This window comes from Aotus nancymaae, unplaced genomic scaffold (assembly GCF_030222135.1).
Source record: "Aotus nancymaae isolate 86718 unplaced genomic scaffold, 86718_ANA_hifiasm-v0.15.2.pri h1tg000089l, whole genome shotgun sequence".
In the NCBI taxonomy this organism is placed as follows: Eukaryota; Metazoa; Chordata; class Mammalia; order Primates; family Aotidae; genus Aotus; species Aotus nancymaae.
The window spans coordinates 25,305,625-25,325,761 of NW_026988504.1; the positions used below are offsets into that span (position 1 = coordinate 25,305,625).

Genomic DNA, 20,137 nt, shown 5'->3' on the forward strand with positions numbered 1-20,137 from the left:
TATGTTATGAGGCAAGAACAGAAATCTTTCAGGAAACTGGCTTGCTTTTTTTTTTTTCTTCTTCATGATCTGAGCTAGAAGGTTCCCTCTACACAGGTGACTTTTTCTGAGAAGAGAAGGAAATGAACACAGGACCTGTTGTGTTGATGTAACCCCTTGGAGATGCTGCTTTTTAGGAAAGAGTCTCCTGCTTCAGGCCAGCCTGGTCTCCTGACGGTACCTGGTAGATTTCCTGCCTTTCTACCAACAGCAGCATATACATCACCTGGAGCCTGCTTTTGCTTTCCTTTTCTTTGATTGTTAAAATAAACATTTGAAAGTAACTTATAGTTTTCAAATGGAGTTTATACAACAGTGGTTTCTCCTGCCTGGTGTTAAAGGCAGTCTCTTCCCTCTGAGAACAGAGAGCCGCACTCCAGCTCTTGCAGGGCAGACATCATAACTGCTTCTAAAAGATGAAGCTCACAGAGGTTAAATCACTTGACTGAAGATACGCATTTAGCAAGTATTTGAGCCAGGACTTGGACCTAGATTGCTTTGGCTGCAGATCAACTCTTACTGTGTCACATCACCTGAGTGTTTCATCTGTGTTCCTTCGAGTGGCTCTGAGCTGCCTTTTAAAGGGAGATCCTGCAATGTAAGCCTTGGATGCCCCTCTCTCTCACATGCAGGGTCACCAACACAGTGTGATTTGGAAAGGATACAGATGTGGGTTTATTTAGCACAAGCCTTACAGAAGGACAGTTATAAAAGTCAGTTCCTGGAACCAGCTACTCTACCCTGAGCTCATTGCTATCCAAACTGTTGCGAAGTGCTTTGTCTGGGTTGACCATTTAAAGCGTTACTATCAGTGTCTGAGAAAGGTTAAATATCAATTCTTGAAGGCAGAGTATGTCATTACCAGAGAAGAGCCCTTCCCAGTGATGTAAAACCAAATGAGCTGGCTCTTCTCTTGCCAGAGATTGCCTGTGCGAGTGGTGGAATGAAGCAGTTGTGGGCTTTAAGGCGACCAGACAGCCAATTTATATAATTCTCTTCTTTTCATAAAAGGACATGGGTTAAATGCAAAGTTAAATGTGATCTACCTCTGAATGTTCTGTAGGACTTTTCAAGCAATCTCATTACTGGCTATATACCCAAAGGATTATAAATCATTTTATTATAAAGACACATGCACACGTATGTTCATTGCGGCACTGTTTACAATAGCAAAGACTTGGAATCAACCCAAATGCCCATCAACGATAGACTGCATAAAGAACATTTGGCACATGTACACATGGAATACTATGCAGCCATAAAAAAGGATGAGTTCGTGTCCTTCGCAGGGACATGGATGAACCTGGAAACCATCATTCTCAGCAAACTGACACAAGAACAGAAAATCAAACACTGCATGTTCTCACTCATAGGCGGGTGTTGAACAATGAGAACATGTGGACACAGGGAGGGGAGCATCACACACTGGGGTCAGTTGGGGGGGCTAGGGGAGGGACAGCAGGAGGTGGGGAGTGGGGAGGGTGGGGAGGGATAAAGTGGGGAGAAACACCAGATATAGGTGATGGGCAGATGGAGGCAGCAAACCACCTTGCCATGTAGGTACCTATGCAACAATCCTGCATGATCTGCACATGTACCCCAGAACCTAAAGTACAATAATAAATAAATATATTTTTAAATGAAAACAAGTCTTGCCTTAATTCTGACTTGTCTTGGCAGCACAGAGTTTAGAAGTCAAGGATTTTGTATCGTTGGTGCAGCATGCTCTGGTTTGGCTTTATGCTTTGTCTGTGCACGCAGCATGCAGGCATTCCTTCAGCACATCGTTACCGGGTATTACCGTGCGCCAGAAGGATAATGCTGAGTATGATTTGCTCCAGAGCTGAGCTCATTTAGTCACTTCTGTTTTTATCAACTGAATGCTTTGTTATGTTAGGTGCTGTACTGGGAATTACAGAGATGAACCAGACAAAAGCAGTAAGACAAAATTTCTGCTTCTAAGGGGCTTCCAAGAATACTAACAACAGAATGAAGTGGGTTACATTCAAGGTAAGCTAACAGTCAATGTAAGTGGAGAAAAGGAACTGATTGAATGCTCTGCGGAGCTGGAGAAAGCTTCCCCTTGAAGGCATCTCTTGAGCTGAGAAGTACAAACTCTCAGGAATAGACTTGACTTTCAGAACCTTTCAAAATCACAGTATTCAATACTATTGGATTTTTTTTTTTTTTTTTTTCTGAAATGGAGTCTTTCTCTGTCATCCAGGCTGGAGTGCAGCAACGCGATCTTGGCTCACTGTAACCTCCACCTCTCGAGTTCCAGCAATTCTCCTGCCTCAACCTCCAGAGTAGCTGGGACTACAGGCATGTGCCACCACCCCCGGCTAATTATTGTATTTTAGCAGGGCTGGGGTTTCACTGCTACTACTACTGCTACATGCTGGCCAGGCTGGTCTCGAACTCCTGACAGGTGATCCACCCACCTCAGCCTCCCAAATTGCTGGGATTACAGGTGTGAGTCACCGTTTCCGGCCACAATACTGCTGTATTTTCAATAAGGAAAATGAAACAGTCTTGTCAGTATTTCTCTAGTTTACTGTGCATAATTCATGAAGTGGGCCAAATAAATAGTTCTACAATGATTCATCCAGAATTTAATATTTTCTCTAATTCCTAAATTATTCACTCTTTAGGTTCCCATGATTGTGCTTTTCTCCTTTCTACTTACTGCACCTTTGCCCCATGACCATCTACAGCCAGGTCAGTGAGAATTTTATTAGCTTAATACCCATAGGAAATGGTCCCCTGAAAGGCACAGAGGAATGGACTGATCATATTGAGGGTAGATCCATAGGCTGAAGTGGGCACAGAACAGTGGAGATGGTTCCTGGCCTAATGCCCCAAGGGTTTCTACAGGGTGCCCCTATACTTCCCTCTATGTAAGCACGTCTATAGGATAAATTCCTAGAGGTGAAAATTACTGGTCAATAGGTGCATTTGTAATTCCAATAGATACTGCTGAACTGTTTTGTAAAGAGGTTGTACACTTATTCTCCCCCTCAGTGTATGAGTCCTGTTTTTCTACATTTTGCTGTGATCATGACATTAATATATTTTGTTTTATTTTACTTTATCATGGTAAGAATACCTAACGTGAGAGGTACCCTCTTAAAAAAACTGTACAATAAATTACTATGAACTCTAGGTACAATGCAGTCCAGGAGGTCTCTGGGTCTTATTCATCTTGCTTGACTGAAACTGTATGTTCATTGATTAGTAACTCTCTATTTCCCCTTTTCCACCAGTCTCTGGAAACCACCATTCCACTCTTTGATTCTATGAACTTGCCTATTTTAAATATTGTGTATAAGCAGAATTATGCAGTCTTTCTGTGACTGGCTTATTTCATTTAGCATGATGTCGTCAGGGTTGAATTTGACTATTTTAGATATCTCATGTAAGCGGAATTATGCCGTATTTGTCTTTCTGTGATTGGCTTATTTCATTTAACATAACGTCTTCAAGGTTTATTCATGTTGCATATTGCAGAATTTCCTCTTTTTTAAAGGCTGAATAGCATTTCGGTGTTTGCATGTACCAATTTCTTTTTCTATTTATCTGTCAACTGACATTTCGGTTGCTTCCCCATTCTGGCTATTGTGACTACTGCTGCAATGGCCACGGGAGTGTCAACATCTCTTGGAGATCCCGATTTTAGTTCTTTTGGATAATACCCAGAAGTGAGGTTGTTGGATCATATGGTAATTCTATTTTTAATTCTTTGAGGATTCTCCATATTGTTTTCCATAGTGGCTGCACCATTTTGCATTTTCCCAACGGAACGGTTCCAACTCCTCCATATCCTCACCAATACTTGTCTTTTTTTTTTTTGGATAGTAGCCATCTTGAGTGGTGTGAAGTGACATCTCGTGGTTTTGATTTGCATTTCCCTTATGGCTAGTGACTTTGAGCATTTTTTCATGTGCCTGATGAGCATTTGTATGTCTGCTTTAGAGAAATGTCTATAGAAGTCCTTAGCCCATTTTCAAATGCTTTTTCTTTAAATTTTTATTTTTTACAGTTGAGTTGTAGGACTTCCTTATATATTTTGGAGGCTAACGCTTTATCAGATATTTGATTTACAATTTTTTCTCCCATTCAGTGGGTTGTATTTTTGCTCTGTTGTTTCTTTTGCTGTGCAACAGCTTTTTAGTAAGATTAACTTTTTGATCTTTGCTAAGTTAAATAAGTGAAAAAATAGTGATTTAATAAGCATTTTTTGAATTATAAATGGTGTACGCATCTAAACACACTAGAAAAAGCCATTAAAAAACACAACACTTATTTAGTGCTTACCATGTACTCTGTGCTAGACACAATTTTACACAATTTACAGGTATCAATTTCTTTAAGACTTAAATCCACTAGCTAGGTGCTATTGCCACTCCATTGTGCATAGGCAGAAATTGAGGCACAGAGAGGTCAAGTCACCAGTCCAAGTTCACACAGCTAATAAATGATAGAACCAAAATCGGAACCCGGGCAGGCTGGCTCCCAAGTTCATTGTCTTAACCCTCTACTATACTGTATTAAAGCATTTTGTAATGGGTCTTGGTATGAGGTAAATAAGGGGAAATGTCTTGCTCTAGCATGTAGCTGAAGAAACTCTAGGATCAAGAAACAAAGGGGATGGGAAATGATGACAATGTTTTCATGATTTAGTCTCTGATGACCTTAAGACCTGGGATAAGAATAAAACAAAATAGGCTGGGCTTGGTGGGTCACACCTGTAATCCCAGCACTTTGGGAGGCCAAGGTGGGTGGATCACCTGAAGTCAGGAATTTGAAACCAGCCTGGCTAACATGGTGAAACTCCATCTCTACTAAAAACACAAGAAATTAGCCAGGTGTGGTGGCGTATGCCTGTAATCCCAGCTACTCAGGGGGCCTAGACAGGAGAATCCCTTGAACCCAGGAGGCGGAGGTTGTAGTGAGTCAAGATCACTCCCCTGCTTTCCAGCCTGGGCAATAAGAGCAAAATTCTGTCAGAAAAAAAAAAAGGCAGAATAATAATTTAAAAAATACTTAAAATCAAACCAAAGTTTCCCAAGTAACTAGATTTTAAAATCCTATTTAATAGAAAAGAAAATGGTGACTTTTTTTTCCCCAAAGCCTGCTGAGGTGGACTTTTGAGATCACAAAAGTGTTTCGGGGTATCCTTCCTCTGACTCCGTTCTCCTCACCCAGCATGTCTGAGAGCCTTGCAGGCACAGTGGCACCAGGACAGACAGCTTGTAGTGGTTTGCAGATGTTTTTCTGGTGTAATTCACATCAGGATGTGGTGTGTGGGCAGCCCCTGTTTCCTTAGGTGTCTTCAGAATTTCCCTCCTGCAGCTGGAGCAGGTGGCTATGGATTAGACTCACACCCTGTGGGCCGTCCAGTGGCTCTGCTTCTCTCTCACTCAGAGATGTGTCAGAACGGTCTCTGAGTTCTGCACCATGGCACAAAGTCATGCTGTTCTGCATCCAGTGTCTCCCCTCTGCCTGAAGAGAGACTACAGCTCAAAAACTTTACTCCTGAAGAGAGAAGAGGTGGCCCCTGTGAAGGAAGGAGGGCTGCAGGACTACCTCTCTCTTCTCTCTTCATCTGTAATACTTCCCTTCATGCAACTTGGTGCATGTTTGTTTTCAGGGGCCAGGAACTCTTTTTTTTAAAATCATTTTTTAAAATTGTAATTGTACTTTAGGTTCTGGGGTACATATGCAGATCATGCAAGATTGTTACATATGTCTATTCATGGCAAGGTGGCTTATAAATTTTTCTGTTATAAAGACACACACACATGTATGTTCATCATGGCACTGTTTACAACAGCAAAGACCTGGAACCAACCCAAATGCCCGTCAATGATAGACTGGACAAAGAAAATGTGGCACATATATACCATGGAATACTATGCAGCTATAAAAACCAATGAGTTCGTGTTCTTTGTAGGGACATGGATGAACCTGGAAACCATCATTCTCAGCAAACTGACACAAGAACAGAAAACCAAACACCACATGTTCTCACTCATAGGCAGGTGTTGAACAATGAGAACATGTGGACACAGAGAGGGGAGCATCACACCTGGAGTCCGCTGGGGACTCTTTTTAAAGAGGAGCAAGAGGAGGCTCATCCAATCATCTTCAATGTTAAGGATAGGCTCCTTCCCACCTACACAGCTGAGTGTATCCCAGATACCTGCCTCATGCCTTCCACCTACTGCCAATTCCTTTGAGATTAAAGAAAATCAGCAGAGCCCTCTGCTTTACAAAGGACTAGGTAGTTTCTATGTCATTATGCAAAACTGACCATGCAGAGCCCAAGCTAGAGACACAAATCAAGCTTTGGAGAGGGGAGTAGGGACGCAAAGGATGCAAAGCTTCAGCTGTGATGCTTAAGAAGTAACAAGTGTCATGTGTTTTGAGACAGAAGGAACCCTGATTTTAGCCAATGGGATAAAATCCTGCCAGAGGATAGGATCAAGAGATGGCTCCTATTTAGCAAATCAAAGGGAAAAATTTTAATGGTCCAATTCTCTGGATTATGGTGATGCTATGTGATGAGGCAGAAGATAGGAACAAAGGGGTCTTTGAAGATGGAAAATGCAGATTGCACCCAGAGGCCTCTGAGGGATGGCCTGGCAGGGAGACACACTCTAAGGATTGCCCCAGTAAAGAACGAGTCATGGCTGACCTCAGGGCTGCTGGAGCCACAGCTGACCCAGAGTGTATCTTCCTCTTGGGAAGAATTCCAGACCCCTTATTTCTTCTGGAGAGAATTCCAAAGCCCAGGATTCATCAACACTCACATCCCCTGACTCCCATTTGGTTTTCATGGGGCTGCTTGTTCAACCTTTTCTCAGAGCAAAGATGTATTTATACTCTTTAAAAAAATATATGCATACAGTTTTATATATAATTCGGCATCACACCTAGTAGGGCATCCACTCTTATTTTATACATTCAGATCTTTTTTTTTTGAAACTTTTCTTAAGGCTACACAATAGGACATAGGAAAATAAACAGGAATGTAGTCAACAATTCCAAAACATGATATGATAAAGAACACAAATTACTAATTTCCTTTCAGTACTTCAAAAGATATGTATATAAACTTTAAAAAAAAAAGCTCAACATCACTAATGATCAGGGAAATGCAAATCAAAATCACAATGTGATACCACCTTGCGCCTGCAAGAATGGCTATAATAAAAAATAAAAAAACAGTAGATGTTGGTGGGATGTGGTGATCAGGGAACACTTCTACGCTGCTGGTGAGAATGCAGACTAGTACAGCCGCTATGGAAAACAGTGTGGAGATTCCTTAAAGAACTAAAAGTAGAACTACCATTTGAGCCAGCAATCCCACTACTGGGTATCTACACAGAGGAAAAGAAGTCATTATACGAAAAAGATGCTTGCACACGCATGTTTATGGCAGCACAATTCGCAATTGCAAAATTGTGGAGCCAACCCAAAAGACCATCAATCAATGAGTGGATAAAGAAACTGTGGGCCGGGCATGGTGGCTCATGCCTATAATCCCAGCACTTTGAGAGGCTGAGATGGGTGGATCACCTGAGGTCAGGAGTTCAAGACCAGCCTGGCCGATATGGTGAAACCCTGTCTCTACCGAAAATACAAAAATTAACCAGGCATGGTGGTGGCACCTGCAATCTCTGCTACTTGGGAGACTGAGGCAGGAGAATCACTTGAACCCAGGAGGTGGAGGTTGCAGTAAGCCGAGATGGCACCACTGCACCTGGACTACAAGAGTGAAACTCTGTCTAAAAAAAAAAAAAAGAGAAAAAAAAAAGAAACTGGTACATGTATACAATGAAATACTACTCAGCCATAAAAAGGATGAATTAACGGGATTTGCAGCGACCTGGATGAGACTGGAGACTATTATTCTAAATGAAGTAACTCAGGAATGGAAAACCAACCAACCAAACAACATATGTTCTCACCGATATATGGGAGCTAAGCGATGAGGGTGCAAAGGCATAAGAATAATACAATGGACTTTGGGGACTTGGGGGGAAGGGAGGGGAGCGAGGGATAAAAGGCTACGAATAGTGTAGTGTATACTGCTCGGGTGCTGGGTGCACCGAAATCTCACAAATCACCACTGAAGAACTTACTCAGGTACTCACATACCACCTGTACCTCAATAACTTATGGAAAAAACCTAAACTTTTTTTACAAGTAACATCACAAATGATCACATCTTCACATGCTTTTAAGTATTATTTGCACTCAGTGTAAGACTATTATCATTTTTCATAAATAACGTTTTTTTAGCTGTGTAACAATGCAATTTATAATCCATTCAAGCAAATTCAACCCCAAAGTTGCTGCTTCCCAGCATTAAGACATATACCCACCCCTCTTCTAAGACTTTTTAAAACTTGTATTTCAGGGGAAAAAAAGTGTAGCTGAAGGGAGTGCATATTCCATGCCTATTTGGCCACACTATTTCTGTTGCATTTTGCTTCCTACTGTGTGTCTAAATTCTATTATTTTTGTTTAAAATCTTAATAATGGCTCATTTTCAGTATGTCAGTCTCAAAGACTTAAGGTTTTGCTGCTAGTACTAGCCATTTACTTTCTCACTAATTGGGATTTTTTTTTTTAAAGAGGTTATTTATACTCTTTTAGAGCTTGTCCCGTGTCCTTCAGGTTTCCCTCTACCACGTGGAAGGGATGAGTCCTCAGCACACGGCTACTGGTTGACTTGTTCTCCAGCTCCACTGAAAATCTCTGGGATTTGAGATATACAGTCACAATATTTTGGTCAACAACAGACCACATATGGGGCGGTGGTCCCTCGAGATTATAATGGAGCTGAAAATTCCTATTGCCTGGTGATGTTGAAGCGGTTACAACGTTGTAGTGCAATGCATTATCTTTTCCATGTTTAGATACACAGATATTTACTATTGTGTTACTGTTGCTTATGACACTCAGTACAGCAATGTACCGTACCAGTTTGTAGCCAGGAGCAATAGGCTGTACCATACAGCCTAGGTGTGTAGCAGACTCTACCATCTAGGCTTGTGTGAGTTCACTCAACAATGTTTCCACAATGAAGAAATCTCCTAATGACGCATTTCTCATAACGCACCCGTCTTATGTGATGCATGTGTTTCGTGCATTCTCTTGTCCTCACTGCCAAAGCATGTAAATCTTTTCCTTTGCTGGAACACAAAGACCTTCAGTAATTTTCTTTTCACCTCAATTTCTTGTCCAATAACTAAGCCTCTTCTTGCCCTCCCCTTCGACCCAGCATGGACGGGGTGATAACACAGTTGTTCTCACTGCGGGCCATGGTGAAGTGAAGAGAGAATGGGCCCAGCAGACGTGAGGCTGAATCGAGCCTTTGCCAGTTCACTAACTCTGTCAACCAGAAAATGTACTTCACTCTAGTTTTCTCATCTGCACATTGAGGCAATGAGTAACCACCTAATGGGTGGTAAGGGTTAGATAGGAAGGAACACGATAGAGTGCCCAGCACACCTACATACTCAATCAGTGTTAGTTCTGGACCTTCCGTTTGAATCCTGCTTGAGCTCTATGCCAATCTCCCTTTCTTGGATCAAATAAGGTTTTTCTTTGTTAGTAAAGAAAAAATTGTTAGTAAAGAAAAATTCCCTTGGCCAGAACCATCGATCCCCTGTCTTTCACTAACTCTCAATGATCTATGGTTCTCATTCAAGTTTGTGTAGAACACCCAGAGATTTCAGTGACATTGTTTTCTCCTGAAGAACAGGGAGCACTGTGTGTCCAGGAACCACTACCCGGCCTGCGTTATGGGGATATTCAGGAAATATGCTGAACCAATGAATGAATGAATGAATAGCTGATTCTGACTAGTCAACCAAGACTTAATTAGCACCAATGCTTCTGGATGCTTTATTGCTTCTCAGGTGAGTATGCAATGTGAAAGAAGAAAGAAAAAAAGGCACCTCTCAATCATCAATTATCAGTAGATCCATTGGTTTTATAAACTGATATTTTCTCTTCAAAGGAAAGACTGGTTGAGTCTTGCACAGGCGAAAGAGCCACTGGGTCCCATTGGTTCTCTGTCTCTCCTGCTACACACACCACTAACTGAAAGATTTGAGCCTTCACTGTGGCCACCACCACAGAGACCATAGTCTGGAGAAGCGTTCGGGGCCTGAATCACCTGTTGGTGTTTGCTGAGCAGAAACAATGAATCTCTGACCTCCTACCAACAGCCAACCTGATATCAAAGAGCCAAGAGGCATCTCAGATTCGTCAACATTCCTTTAATGAGCTGAGAAACTTTTCATGGTAAACTCAGCAGCTGAGTAACAGGATGATGGCACCACAACAGGTAGATAATCAAGGCAGGAGGTCAAAGCATTGGAGCCAACACCCACCCGGGATGGGGTATAAAAGGGCCAGGAGGAGAGGAGGTTTCAGACTCAGTGGCTTGGCCTTCCCAGTGGATCTGAAGCTCCTGTGCAACCTCAGCCCAACACCATGACCTCCTCCTACAGCAGCTCCTCCTGCCTTCTGGGCTGCACCATGGCTCCTGGAGCAAGAAATGCCTCCGTCTGTCCCATCGACATTGGGTGCCAGCCCGGGGCAGAGGCCAAGGCTGCCTCCATGTGCCTCTTGGCCAACGTGGCACACGCCAACCGAGTCCGTGTGGGGTCGACCCCCCTGGGCCGCCCTAGCCTCTGTCTGCCCCCCACCTGTCACACTGCTTGTCCCTTGCCAGGGACCTGCCACATTCCCGGCAACATCGGAATCTGTGGGGCCTACGGTGAAAACACCCTGAATGGCCATGAGAAGGAGACCATGCAGTTCCTGAACGACCGCCTGGCCAACTACCTGGAGAAGGTGCGCCAGCTGGAGCGGGAGAACGCGGAGCTGGAGAGCCAACTCCGTGAGAGGAGCAAGTGCCACGAGTCCACTGTGTGCCCCGACTACCAGTCCTACTTCCGCACCATCGAGGAGCTCCAGCAGAAGGTGAGGTGTGGGATTGCCTGGATGTGCTGGGTCTGAGAAGCCAGACGGTGTGGCAGGAGGAATCCATGTCAGGCTCAGGGAGCTTTGGGTTCTTGGCTTCTCCTGGACATGAGCATAGACACCACACATGGAGTGGGGGCTTAGAGTATGATGCTTTGTGTGTGAACCATCTTCCTGTTTTCCTCAGATCCTGTGCAGCAAGGCTGAGAACACCAGGCTGATTGTACAAATTGACAATGCCAAGCTGGCTGCCGATGACTTTAGGATCAAGTAAGTCAGGCCAAGGAAGCCAGAGTGACTTCTCTCTTCCGCTGTATTTCCAAGGGCCTGTCCCAATACCCAGCGTATATTGTAGGTGTTCAAAAACAGTTTTTGACTAAATGAACAAAGGAATGAATAAATGTCCACTTCCTTTCTCTCCAAACCTTAAATTAGCCTATTGCTAGAAATGGTCATTACGTAGGAGGAAGGAGAATGCAAGCATTAAAAGGAAAAGAGGGGCATAGTCTAGACTGGTTAGAACCTATGTCATTTCCCCTCATATCTAGAAGATAAGAGGATTTGGCTTTTCAACCAGAAGTCAAATGGAGTCATCACAAAAATAAACTGTCAATGCATAGGTTATTGCTAGACTCACTGACTCTTGGCCAAATCCGTCAGTTGGAAGAATTGTCACTGATGCTCCTTGGTAGCAAGAGTTGTGCTTGAATAAATGCAAAGGGAAATAATGAACCCAAGAGGTAAAGCAGTAAACTAAAGATCCAGAGGCTTATTTTCAATCATTTTTTTTTTCCTGGCCAAGTGACTCCTTTTATGGCCGAATGAATGCTGCATTTGAAGTCAGAACACTTAGGATGAGTCCATGCATTTAGTATTAACTGGGCATAGAATTCTGAACAATCCACATATTGTTTCTGAGCCTCAGTCTTCCATCTGCTCAATGTGCATAATGTCCTGACTGCAAACTCTGTAGCTACAGGGTTGAGCATAGTGTATGTTGCCCACGTGAACAAATGAGGATCCAAGGTTGTGTGGGAGGTGGGAACCCGGGGCAGCCGAGAGGGGCTCTTGGGGGAATTCTTGTTGACCCTGCACCTCCTGTGATGGAAGGCTGGAGAGTGAGCGCTCCCTGCGTCAGCTGGTGGAGGCGGATATGTGTGGGATGCAGAAGCTCCTGGATGATGCAACCCTGGCCAAGGCCGACCTGGAGGCCCAGCAAGAGTCCCTGAAGGAGGAGCAGCTCTCTCTCAAGAGCAACCATGAGCAGGTGTGGCCCTGGCCGCTCAGACTCCCGGTGGGGGGCAGTGCTGGGCAGATGGGGAGCTTCCTGGCCCTGGGGCTCTCAGAGCAAAGCCTGGGCTCAGCTGGCATCGGCATGCAGGGCTGAGGTGGGTCTGAGGGTCCAGAGGGCCTCTGTGGAAGGTGCAGACGTGCCTTGGGCACAAGGAAGGTGTCCAGGTGGGCTCTCCCGACTGCACTCTGGGCAAGACTTTCCCATTTGCTTGTGTGTGGGGCTCCCCTCCTACTGCTTGCCAGGGGTGGGGTCCTGGTGCTGTCTGCTCCATGAAAGGCCCTCTCCTCACGCAGGCTGTCTGTCCCTTCCTCCCTTCTGCAGGAAGTAAAGACTCTGAGGAGTCAGCTGGGGGACAAGATCCGGATCGAGCTGGACATTGAGCCCACCATTGACCTGAGCAGGGTGCTGGGGGAGATGCGGGCTCAGTACGAGGCCATGGTGGAGACCAACCGCCAGGACGCGGAGCAGTGGTTCCAAGCCCAGGTGAGCAGGGGGTACAGAGCTGCGGGGCATCTGGCCTCCATCTGGGCAGGGAGGTGACTGTGCCTCCCTGTGCTTCAGTCTGAAGGCATCAGCCTGCAGGCCATGTCCTGCTCCGAGGAGCTGCAGTGCTGCCAGTCGGAGATCCTGGAGCTGAGATGCACGGTGAATGCCCTGGAGGTGGAGCGCCAAGCCCAGCACACCTTGGTATGTGTCCTTCACCCTCACTGCACTGCAAATGCCACGTCCTGGTGGTAGCATCTCTTAAAGTCTCACAAATCAGTTCCTTCAACGTTAAGTCAAGATCTGGGTTCCTCTATACCCGATGGAGACATCTTTCTGTCAAGTTCAGTGTGACCCAGGGAAATGTTTTTTTCAAAAAGTCAAGTCCACCTGCTTTACAACACAGTGCAGAAGTTCAGGCACTCGTGCCACAAGATTTCACTAGGTGGCTGCTTTTTGTCAAGCACTGGGGACACAGGGATGAACATGACAGTTCCTGAAGGTAGATTTGCGTGTGTGTGTGTGTATTTGTGTGTGTGAGAAGTCATGGTCCCATTGACAGTGATCTCTCCAGAGCTCTGAGAATGTCCTGTGACATGTTGGAATTTGCCCCATGTCTGGTGAGTTTGGACATACTTTTCACTGCTGAGTTTTGGGGCACCAGGATCTCTTACCCCATAATTTCCCACTACAGAAGGACTGTCTGCAGAACTCCCTGTGTGAAGCCGAGGACCGCTACGGCACGGAGCTGGCCCAGATGCAGAGCCTGATCAGCAACGTGGAGGAGCAGCTGTCCGAGATCCGGGCTGACCTGGAGCGGCAGAACCAGGAGTACCAGGTGCTGTTGGACGTGAAGGCCCGGCTGGAGAGCGAGATTGCCACGTACCGGAACCTTCTGGAGAGCGAGGACTGCAAGTAGGTGTGATCTGGGCAATTCCTAAGCCTGACGGTCAGGCGATTCCTCGGAAATAATGGAAGTGCTTGCAGGAGATACGATCTTAACAAACAAGCCTTCCTGTGCTTTCTTGCTCAGTGACTCATTAACCTCTCCTGGTCTGTGCAGACTGAATTCTTGAGAAAATGTTTCCTAAAGAACAGCCAGGTCCCTAAGCCAAGGCTTCCCCCAGGTCTCCTGGATGTGGAAAGACACAGATGAGAGATCTGTTGGTATAAATTCTCTGATCGGTGTGACTTGTTGGTGGCAGGCCCGGCCTTCACCCTGGTCTTACCCTTTTCTGTCAATCACTGAGGTGTCTTTTTCATGTAACTCTTCTTCTCTCTCTCCCTGCAGATTACCCTGCAATCCCTGCTCCACGCCTGTCTCCTGTACTTCTTGTCCAAGCTGTGGCCCCGTCACCTGTGTACCTCCCTCTGGCCATGGAGCCAGCACGGGGAGATGTCTCTGAAGGCCTGAGTTCCTGTGCAGGTTGAGGCTGGTTGCACTGGGGTCAGGAGTGCCTTCACCTTGCTCAGTCTTCCTTCCAGAAAGACTGGACTCACTGAGGCATTTTCCCTACATCAACAGGTAGCAGGCACTTCCAAGCAGTGGCTCCCTGTCTGTGCCTCTAAGCTGTATTTCTTGTTGTTGCTGAAATGTTGTAATTATCTTCCATGAAAGCGATTATTTTTCCCAGTGTCTTCTTTTGGCTCTATTCCAGTGTTTCAGAATCTCCTAAAATGTAACTGGGCTCCCTGCATTAAATGGTCAATAAACCTCCTTCCTGTATCAAGTGCTATCCCCCTGGTGTTGGCTGTATGTGAGGTGTCAGAGAGTCCTGGTCGTCTGGTCCTGTGTCCTCACTGGCCCTGACATCTCGCTTCCAGGAGCTTCCTGGGGTGCTCTGGGGCCTCTGGATAAAGGCCCTTTCCTAACATTGCATGTGTACTCACCTCGCCCAGGGATCCCTGTAGACTGGTGGAAGGAAGTGATGCCAGTTGCCAAGTTTGCATTCTTTCAGAACAGCTCAGCGCTAACATGCCCCTACCATGCTTTTGGCATCTTCAGCCTCTTGGTATTTTGTCCAAGAGCAAAATCACATCACTTAGCATTCTAATCTCGTCGAAGGGAGGTCGTGTTGAGAATTGCCTGCGCCAAGTTGCCAAATTTTTCCTCTCACTCAAGTTGGCTCCTTTCATGGAGGCATGGAATTCCCACCCACTCTCCCAAATGTAGAGGCCCATATTTGGCACTGGAGATCAGGGGTCTTGGTCCTGGTTCACTTCCAGGCTGTAGTTTTCTCTAGAGAGACGCTGCCACTGATGTGTCTGCTGTCTACTCTGCTGCTGCCTCGGAGGTGCTGGCGGCGAGGGCTGCCGCGGCCATCAGAGCACTCCAAGTCCCTGCCTGCCTCTAGGATGTGACTCTGGCACAGGCCAAGGTAGTTCACAGCCAGAGGCAGTTCTGAGCAGGTGGAGGAGCAGCCCGGAGAGGCTTCTGCCTCCCATGCCATGCTGGTCAGTTTATGGCACGCACCAAGGGTGTCCAGAAGAATGAAACCCTTGGGTCTCCACTCGTCCATGTGCCCTGGTGCCAAGAGCAACACACAACTGGTCCTTCTTCATGGTAGTATAGTGTGGTGGAGGTGGATCTTCTCTAGGGTCAGGCAAACTTGGGTTCAAATCCCACCCTGGCGACTCTGAAGTGGCCTTTGAACCCACCTCGCTGAGAGAGTTTGGCCAGGTCGCTGCACTCTCTCGAGACCTAGTCCTTGTTTGTGGAAATAGGATAGTTATATTTCCCTCTCACTGTGGTTGAGAGATGCAACCACTGATGCTCCTGGCATCTAGAAGGTACTCAGTGGATGTTGGTTTATTGGGGCTCCCTGGGAACCAGCAGGTACAGCCTCTTCCTCCCAGAGAGAAAAAGGAGCTGAAGAGGTAGTAGAAGAACCCACATGGCACCGGGACCCTAGATTTCTACGTTGGTGGCTGGGAAGTTTGGCCATACTCCTTGTTCATGTATACGCAGTAATAAAAGCCACCTTCCAAAGGAGTATAAATCATTCTACTATAAGGACACATGTACACGAATGTTCATTGCAGCACTGTTTACAACAGCAAAGACTTGGAACCAACCCAAATGCCCATCGATGATAGATAGACTGGACAGGGAAAATGTGGCACATACATACCATGGTATACTATGCAGCCAAAAAAAATGAGTTTGGGTCCTTTGTAGGGACATGGATGAATCTGGAAACCATCATTCTCAACTGACACAAGAACAGAAAATCAAACACCGCATGTTCTCACTGAGGCGGGTGTTGAACAATGAGAACACATGACACAGGGAGGGGAGCATCACACACTGGGGTCTGTGGCAGGGGGAACTAGGGGATGGACAGCAGGAGGTGGGGAGTTGGAGAGGGATAACATGGGGAGAAATGCCAGATATAGGTGATGGGGAGGAAGGCAGCAAACCACATTGCCATGTATGTACCTATGCAACAATGCTGAATGTTCTTCACATGTACCCCAGAACCGAAACCGCAATAAACTACATACATATATTAAAAAAATAAAAGCCACTTTCTGCTGTCATTAGTCCTGTTTCTCATTCCAAATAACCTAACTGAACCCAAGAAAGCATTCTTTGGGTCGTCAGAGGACAAGACTGTTTGGTGGGCTCTTGTGGGCTCTTCTAACAGGAAACCCACAAGAGTCATGTCTTAAGAAGTGGCCATGACCCTCCCTGACCCTCCATGTGATGGGGTTGTGGAGATCTGGCCTGTCCCCACCTCTCTTGGCCATGTCACACCCTTAACAAGCTCTACCTGTGAGTTCCCATGGCTAGGTGTGGCAGGAGGTCCCACTCAGGTGCACAGAAAATGAAGACTGGAGGCTGGCAGGTGGGTAACTCGCCCGGTCAGGACCCTGGACCCTGGGGTTTTACTCATCTCAGTTATCCCAGCCTGAGAGCCGGGCTCCCTCTGGTACCAAATCCCAGACATCTCTTCTTGCAAGCGATTCTCCCGTCTGTACATTCTGTGCCTCTCTGGCCTCTCTGCCTCACACACTCTCGCCGACTGAAACGATATGGCCCTGAATACCGCACAGTAGGCTTTGCTTTGGCCGCAATAATTGCAACCAGGTGTCTCTTATTTTCCTTCCCCCGAGGCTTTTGCTCTCTTGGCTGGGGGCCGCATCTGGTTCTGAGCCACCTAGTGCTGAGCCCATCTGTCTTCAGTTCACCAATTCTGCATTGCCTGCAGGCTGATGTATGATATTTCTTCCCAGCCTTTGTGTGGTAACACCAGTTGGGCCTCATGAGGCCCCTGCACTTATGTATTGTTGATGCCAAATGCCATTTCTCACAAATCCCAGCAAAGTGGAAAGGAGAAAGGGTGAACAGATGCAGGCCGCTGGGGTGGACACGGCAGTCACTGAGTGTGCTCTGGGCCCTCAGTGCTCCCACCACGGTCTACACTGGGAAGCCAAGATCAAAGTGAATTTCTGGACTTTCCTGACCAGGAGTATTTTTTATTTGGATAGTTTTGTAGACTATGATTTGTGCAAGGCTGATGGTGTGTGCTCCCCGTCCTCTCCTTCCTCCCAGCATCTTCTCTTCGTCTTCCTGATCAAGAACAAAATCAATTTCATCTGTTCTCATGGCCACTTACAGTCTTCATGAGCTCAGCTCGGTGAACCATTTTTAATTTATCTTTTTTCTACCTAATTCAGTGTTTCAGAACCATACCTTCCCACTTAATGAATATAAAGATACTTTGCCTTCTCACTGAACGTTGTTTCGATTTTCAAAAATGTACATACCAAACTAGCATCATGACTGAAAGATAGCTCCTTTCGAATACAGGTTATGCTTGTTTTCAAATAACAGTTCCTCTAACCAAAATAGCTGCCACCTGTTTTGGAGATTCCAAACATCACCTCCCCGCTGGGGGTTGAGGGGGATACACAGACTCCCAGTTAGAATCACTATTCCTATTCAGGCATGAGCCCTGGGCTAAGACTACTTGCTTTACTTGACTGCCAGGTTTAGCATCTGAGGAGGAGGGTTTCTCTGTGACCCAGGCTGCTCCGTCCTGGCCCCAGGCCTTTGTCTCTGACCCCCCAGTGGCCAGTCCCAGGTAGCTACATTTCACACTCGCCCTCTCCAAACCTGAATGCAGCTTCTCCCGCTCCAGCCATCTCTTTCCTCTGACTTCCCGGCTCCCTGGAAGCACATGATTGTCCTAGGAACTTGGGGGTGACCTCGGGGCCACTTCTGGTTTCTCTTCCTCCTTTGACTCCATATACAGTAAGTCGCCCTGTCTTGTAGAGTCCTTCCACAGCATCTCTGTCCTCTTTGCCTTCTTTTACATCAGCACTGCTGGTGGCTGGTTTTGGCTTCCATCACCTGCTGCCTGGATTCTTGTAAGAGCCTCCTCCTGCCCTGTCTCTTCTGTGCCAAGTTCGTTCCGCACACACCACCAGCCCTTCACTCTTTCATGTTCTATTGATTGAGTAAATATTATGTACCAGACACTGTATTATGTGCTAGAGAGCATACGAAATAGAGATTGGGTGTCCCGACTCCAGGGTGCACACTGGTCATGTAAAAAGAAAACAAGGCTGGCGCCATGGCTTACACCTGTAATCCCAGCATTTTGGGAGGCTGAGGCGGGTGGATCGCCTGAGGTCAGGAATTTGAGACCAGCCTGACCAACGTGGTGAAATCCCGTCTCTACTAAAAATACAAAATTAGCCAACTGTGGTGGCACATGCCTGTAATCCCAGCTACTCTGGAGGCTGAGGCAGGAGAATCACTTGAACCAGGAGGCGGAGGTTGCAGTGAACCGAGATCGCTCCACTACACTCTAGCCTGGGTCACAGAGCAAGACTCCATGTAAAAAAAAAAAAAAAGAAAATGAAATGTCAGGGCTTTCCAAATTTATTATGCCACAGTGAAAAGTTAAGCCTTGGAAACTGGGTCATGCCATATAGCTGTTTTTCTTCTCTCCTGCAAGGACTGTTGCTTCCTGGCTTGTGTGTTGACATATTACATAGTAATCAGACTCCCTGGTCTATATTCAAACCTAGAGTAAATGACATTGGAGAAGGAGGCCCTTGTGAGGGCTCCCGCTTTACATTAGAATGTTAAGCAACCCCCTGAGAGTGTAATCAATAGCAGCCAATCAAATCTTGTACCTGTATATTAGCCTTTGTATGGAAAACGTTGTAATCCTGTTCAGCACGGAAAACGTTGTAATTCTGTTCAGCACCTCTATTTTTGCCTATATAAATGATCTTCGTTCCCCTGCTTCCCTGCACTGGGAGTACTGATTGCCATTCTTCCGTGTTCACGTGTCTGCAGCAGACCGCTCTCACATGCCATGCTTGAAAAAACTCTTTTAACTGGATCCTGAGCCTTTTGATTATTTTAGGTTGACAAGCTCTGGATTAACTTTCTAAAATTTCTCCTTTGATTCTCTCTCATCTGCTCAAAAACCTCCAGAGGACTCTGTTCTGTTTCTAGCTATTTAGGCGAGTGTGTGGCCCAGAGCAGGAACTTCATATGTATTTGTTGAATAAATCCAGTTGGACAGCTGGTGGCTAAGAGTCTTGGCCTGGTGCTCGGTCCAGACTCCATTACCTGGCCCTTTCTGGGTCACCCAGCAGAGCAGAAAGAACTTGGGCTTCACGGTCAGGCAGACCTGGGCTGACATTTCAAGGCCCATACTTCCATTCCAACTTTGCGAGCTCAGACCACTCCCCTAACTGCTCTGAGCTTTGTTTTCTTTACTCGACAGTGGGATAGTTGTAACTGCTTTGTAGTGTGGTTATAAGGATGAAAAGACATGACTATATGGGAAGCACATGGTATAATACTTGGTGGCACATAGTAGGTAATCAAATAATAACATTGTAGGTGGCACATAGTAGTTGTCTATCTAATTTGGGTATATAGATTTGTGTGCATGTGTGAAAGAGAATTAAAGTATTGTGTACCAAGTGCCAAACTTGATTCCCAGCACATAATAGATGTCAATAAATATTACTTCGTGTGACCTTTATCTGTCCTCTGCAAACATTGTTTTTCACACGGACCGGCCTCTTCTCCACAGGCGTAAGCAACACAGTGTGATGTTTTTCTTCTTGTATCTCCTCCCTCCTTCATCTTAGATATCCTCCTAAAACAAACCTCAGCAAAGAAGAGCGAATGAGGAAAACGAACAGAGCTTGCTTATTGTGAAGAAAACTGCATGCTAAGTGATTTGAAGTGCAGTAATCCAAACACTTCTTCCTCTTGAGTTTATCAAATACTGTTTTGTGACCTGGTGCTTCATTTACATAGGATGAAGTCACCACAAAGCTTGT

The 20,137-nt window shown here is 45.8% G+C and overlaps 1 protein-coding gene across 1 annotated transcript; it reads left to right on the top strand.

Moving 5' to 3' along the window:
• Positions 1 to 10,489: 10,489 nt before the first annotated feature.
• Positions 10,490 to 14,550, top strand: LOC105711159 (keratin, type I cuticular Ha7). The gene is made up of 7 exons (XM_012443781.2): positions 10,490 to 11,043; positions 11,231 to 11,313; positions 12,154 to 12,310; positions 12,659 to 12,820; positions 12,899 to 13,024; positions 13,515 to 13,735; positions 14,112 to 14,550. The coding sequence occupies exons 1-7, from the start codon at positions 10,552 to 10,554 to the stop codon at positions 14,224 to 14,226; spliced, it is 1,356 nt and encodes a 451-aa protein (XP_012299204.1). The 5' UTR covers positions 10,490 to 10,551; the 3' UTR covers positions 14,227 to 14,550.
• Positions 14,551 to 20,137: the final 5,587 nt, after the last annotated feature.

What these genes read in the sequence shown, in the direction of transcription:
- LOC105711159 (XM_012443781.2), top strand. Translation starts at nt 10,552, where the DNA reads ATGACCTCCTCCTACAGCAGCTCCTCCTGCCTTCTGGGCTGCACCATG. An exon ending in GCCGATGACTTTAGGATCAA is followed by an intron (nt 11,314 to 12,153) that starts GTAAGTCAGGCC and finishes CTGTGATGGAAG; the next exon opens with GCTGGAGAGTGAGCGCTCCC. An exon ending in AGCAGTGGTTCCAAGCCCAG is followed by an intron (nt 12,821 to 12,898) that starts GTGAGCAGGGGG and finishes CCTGTGCTTCAG; the next exon opens with TCTGAAGGCATCAGCCTGCA.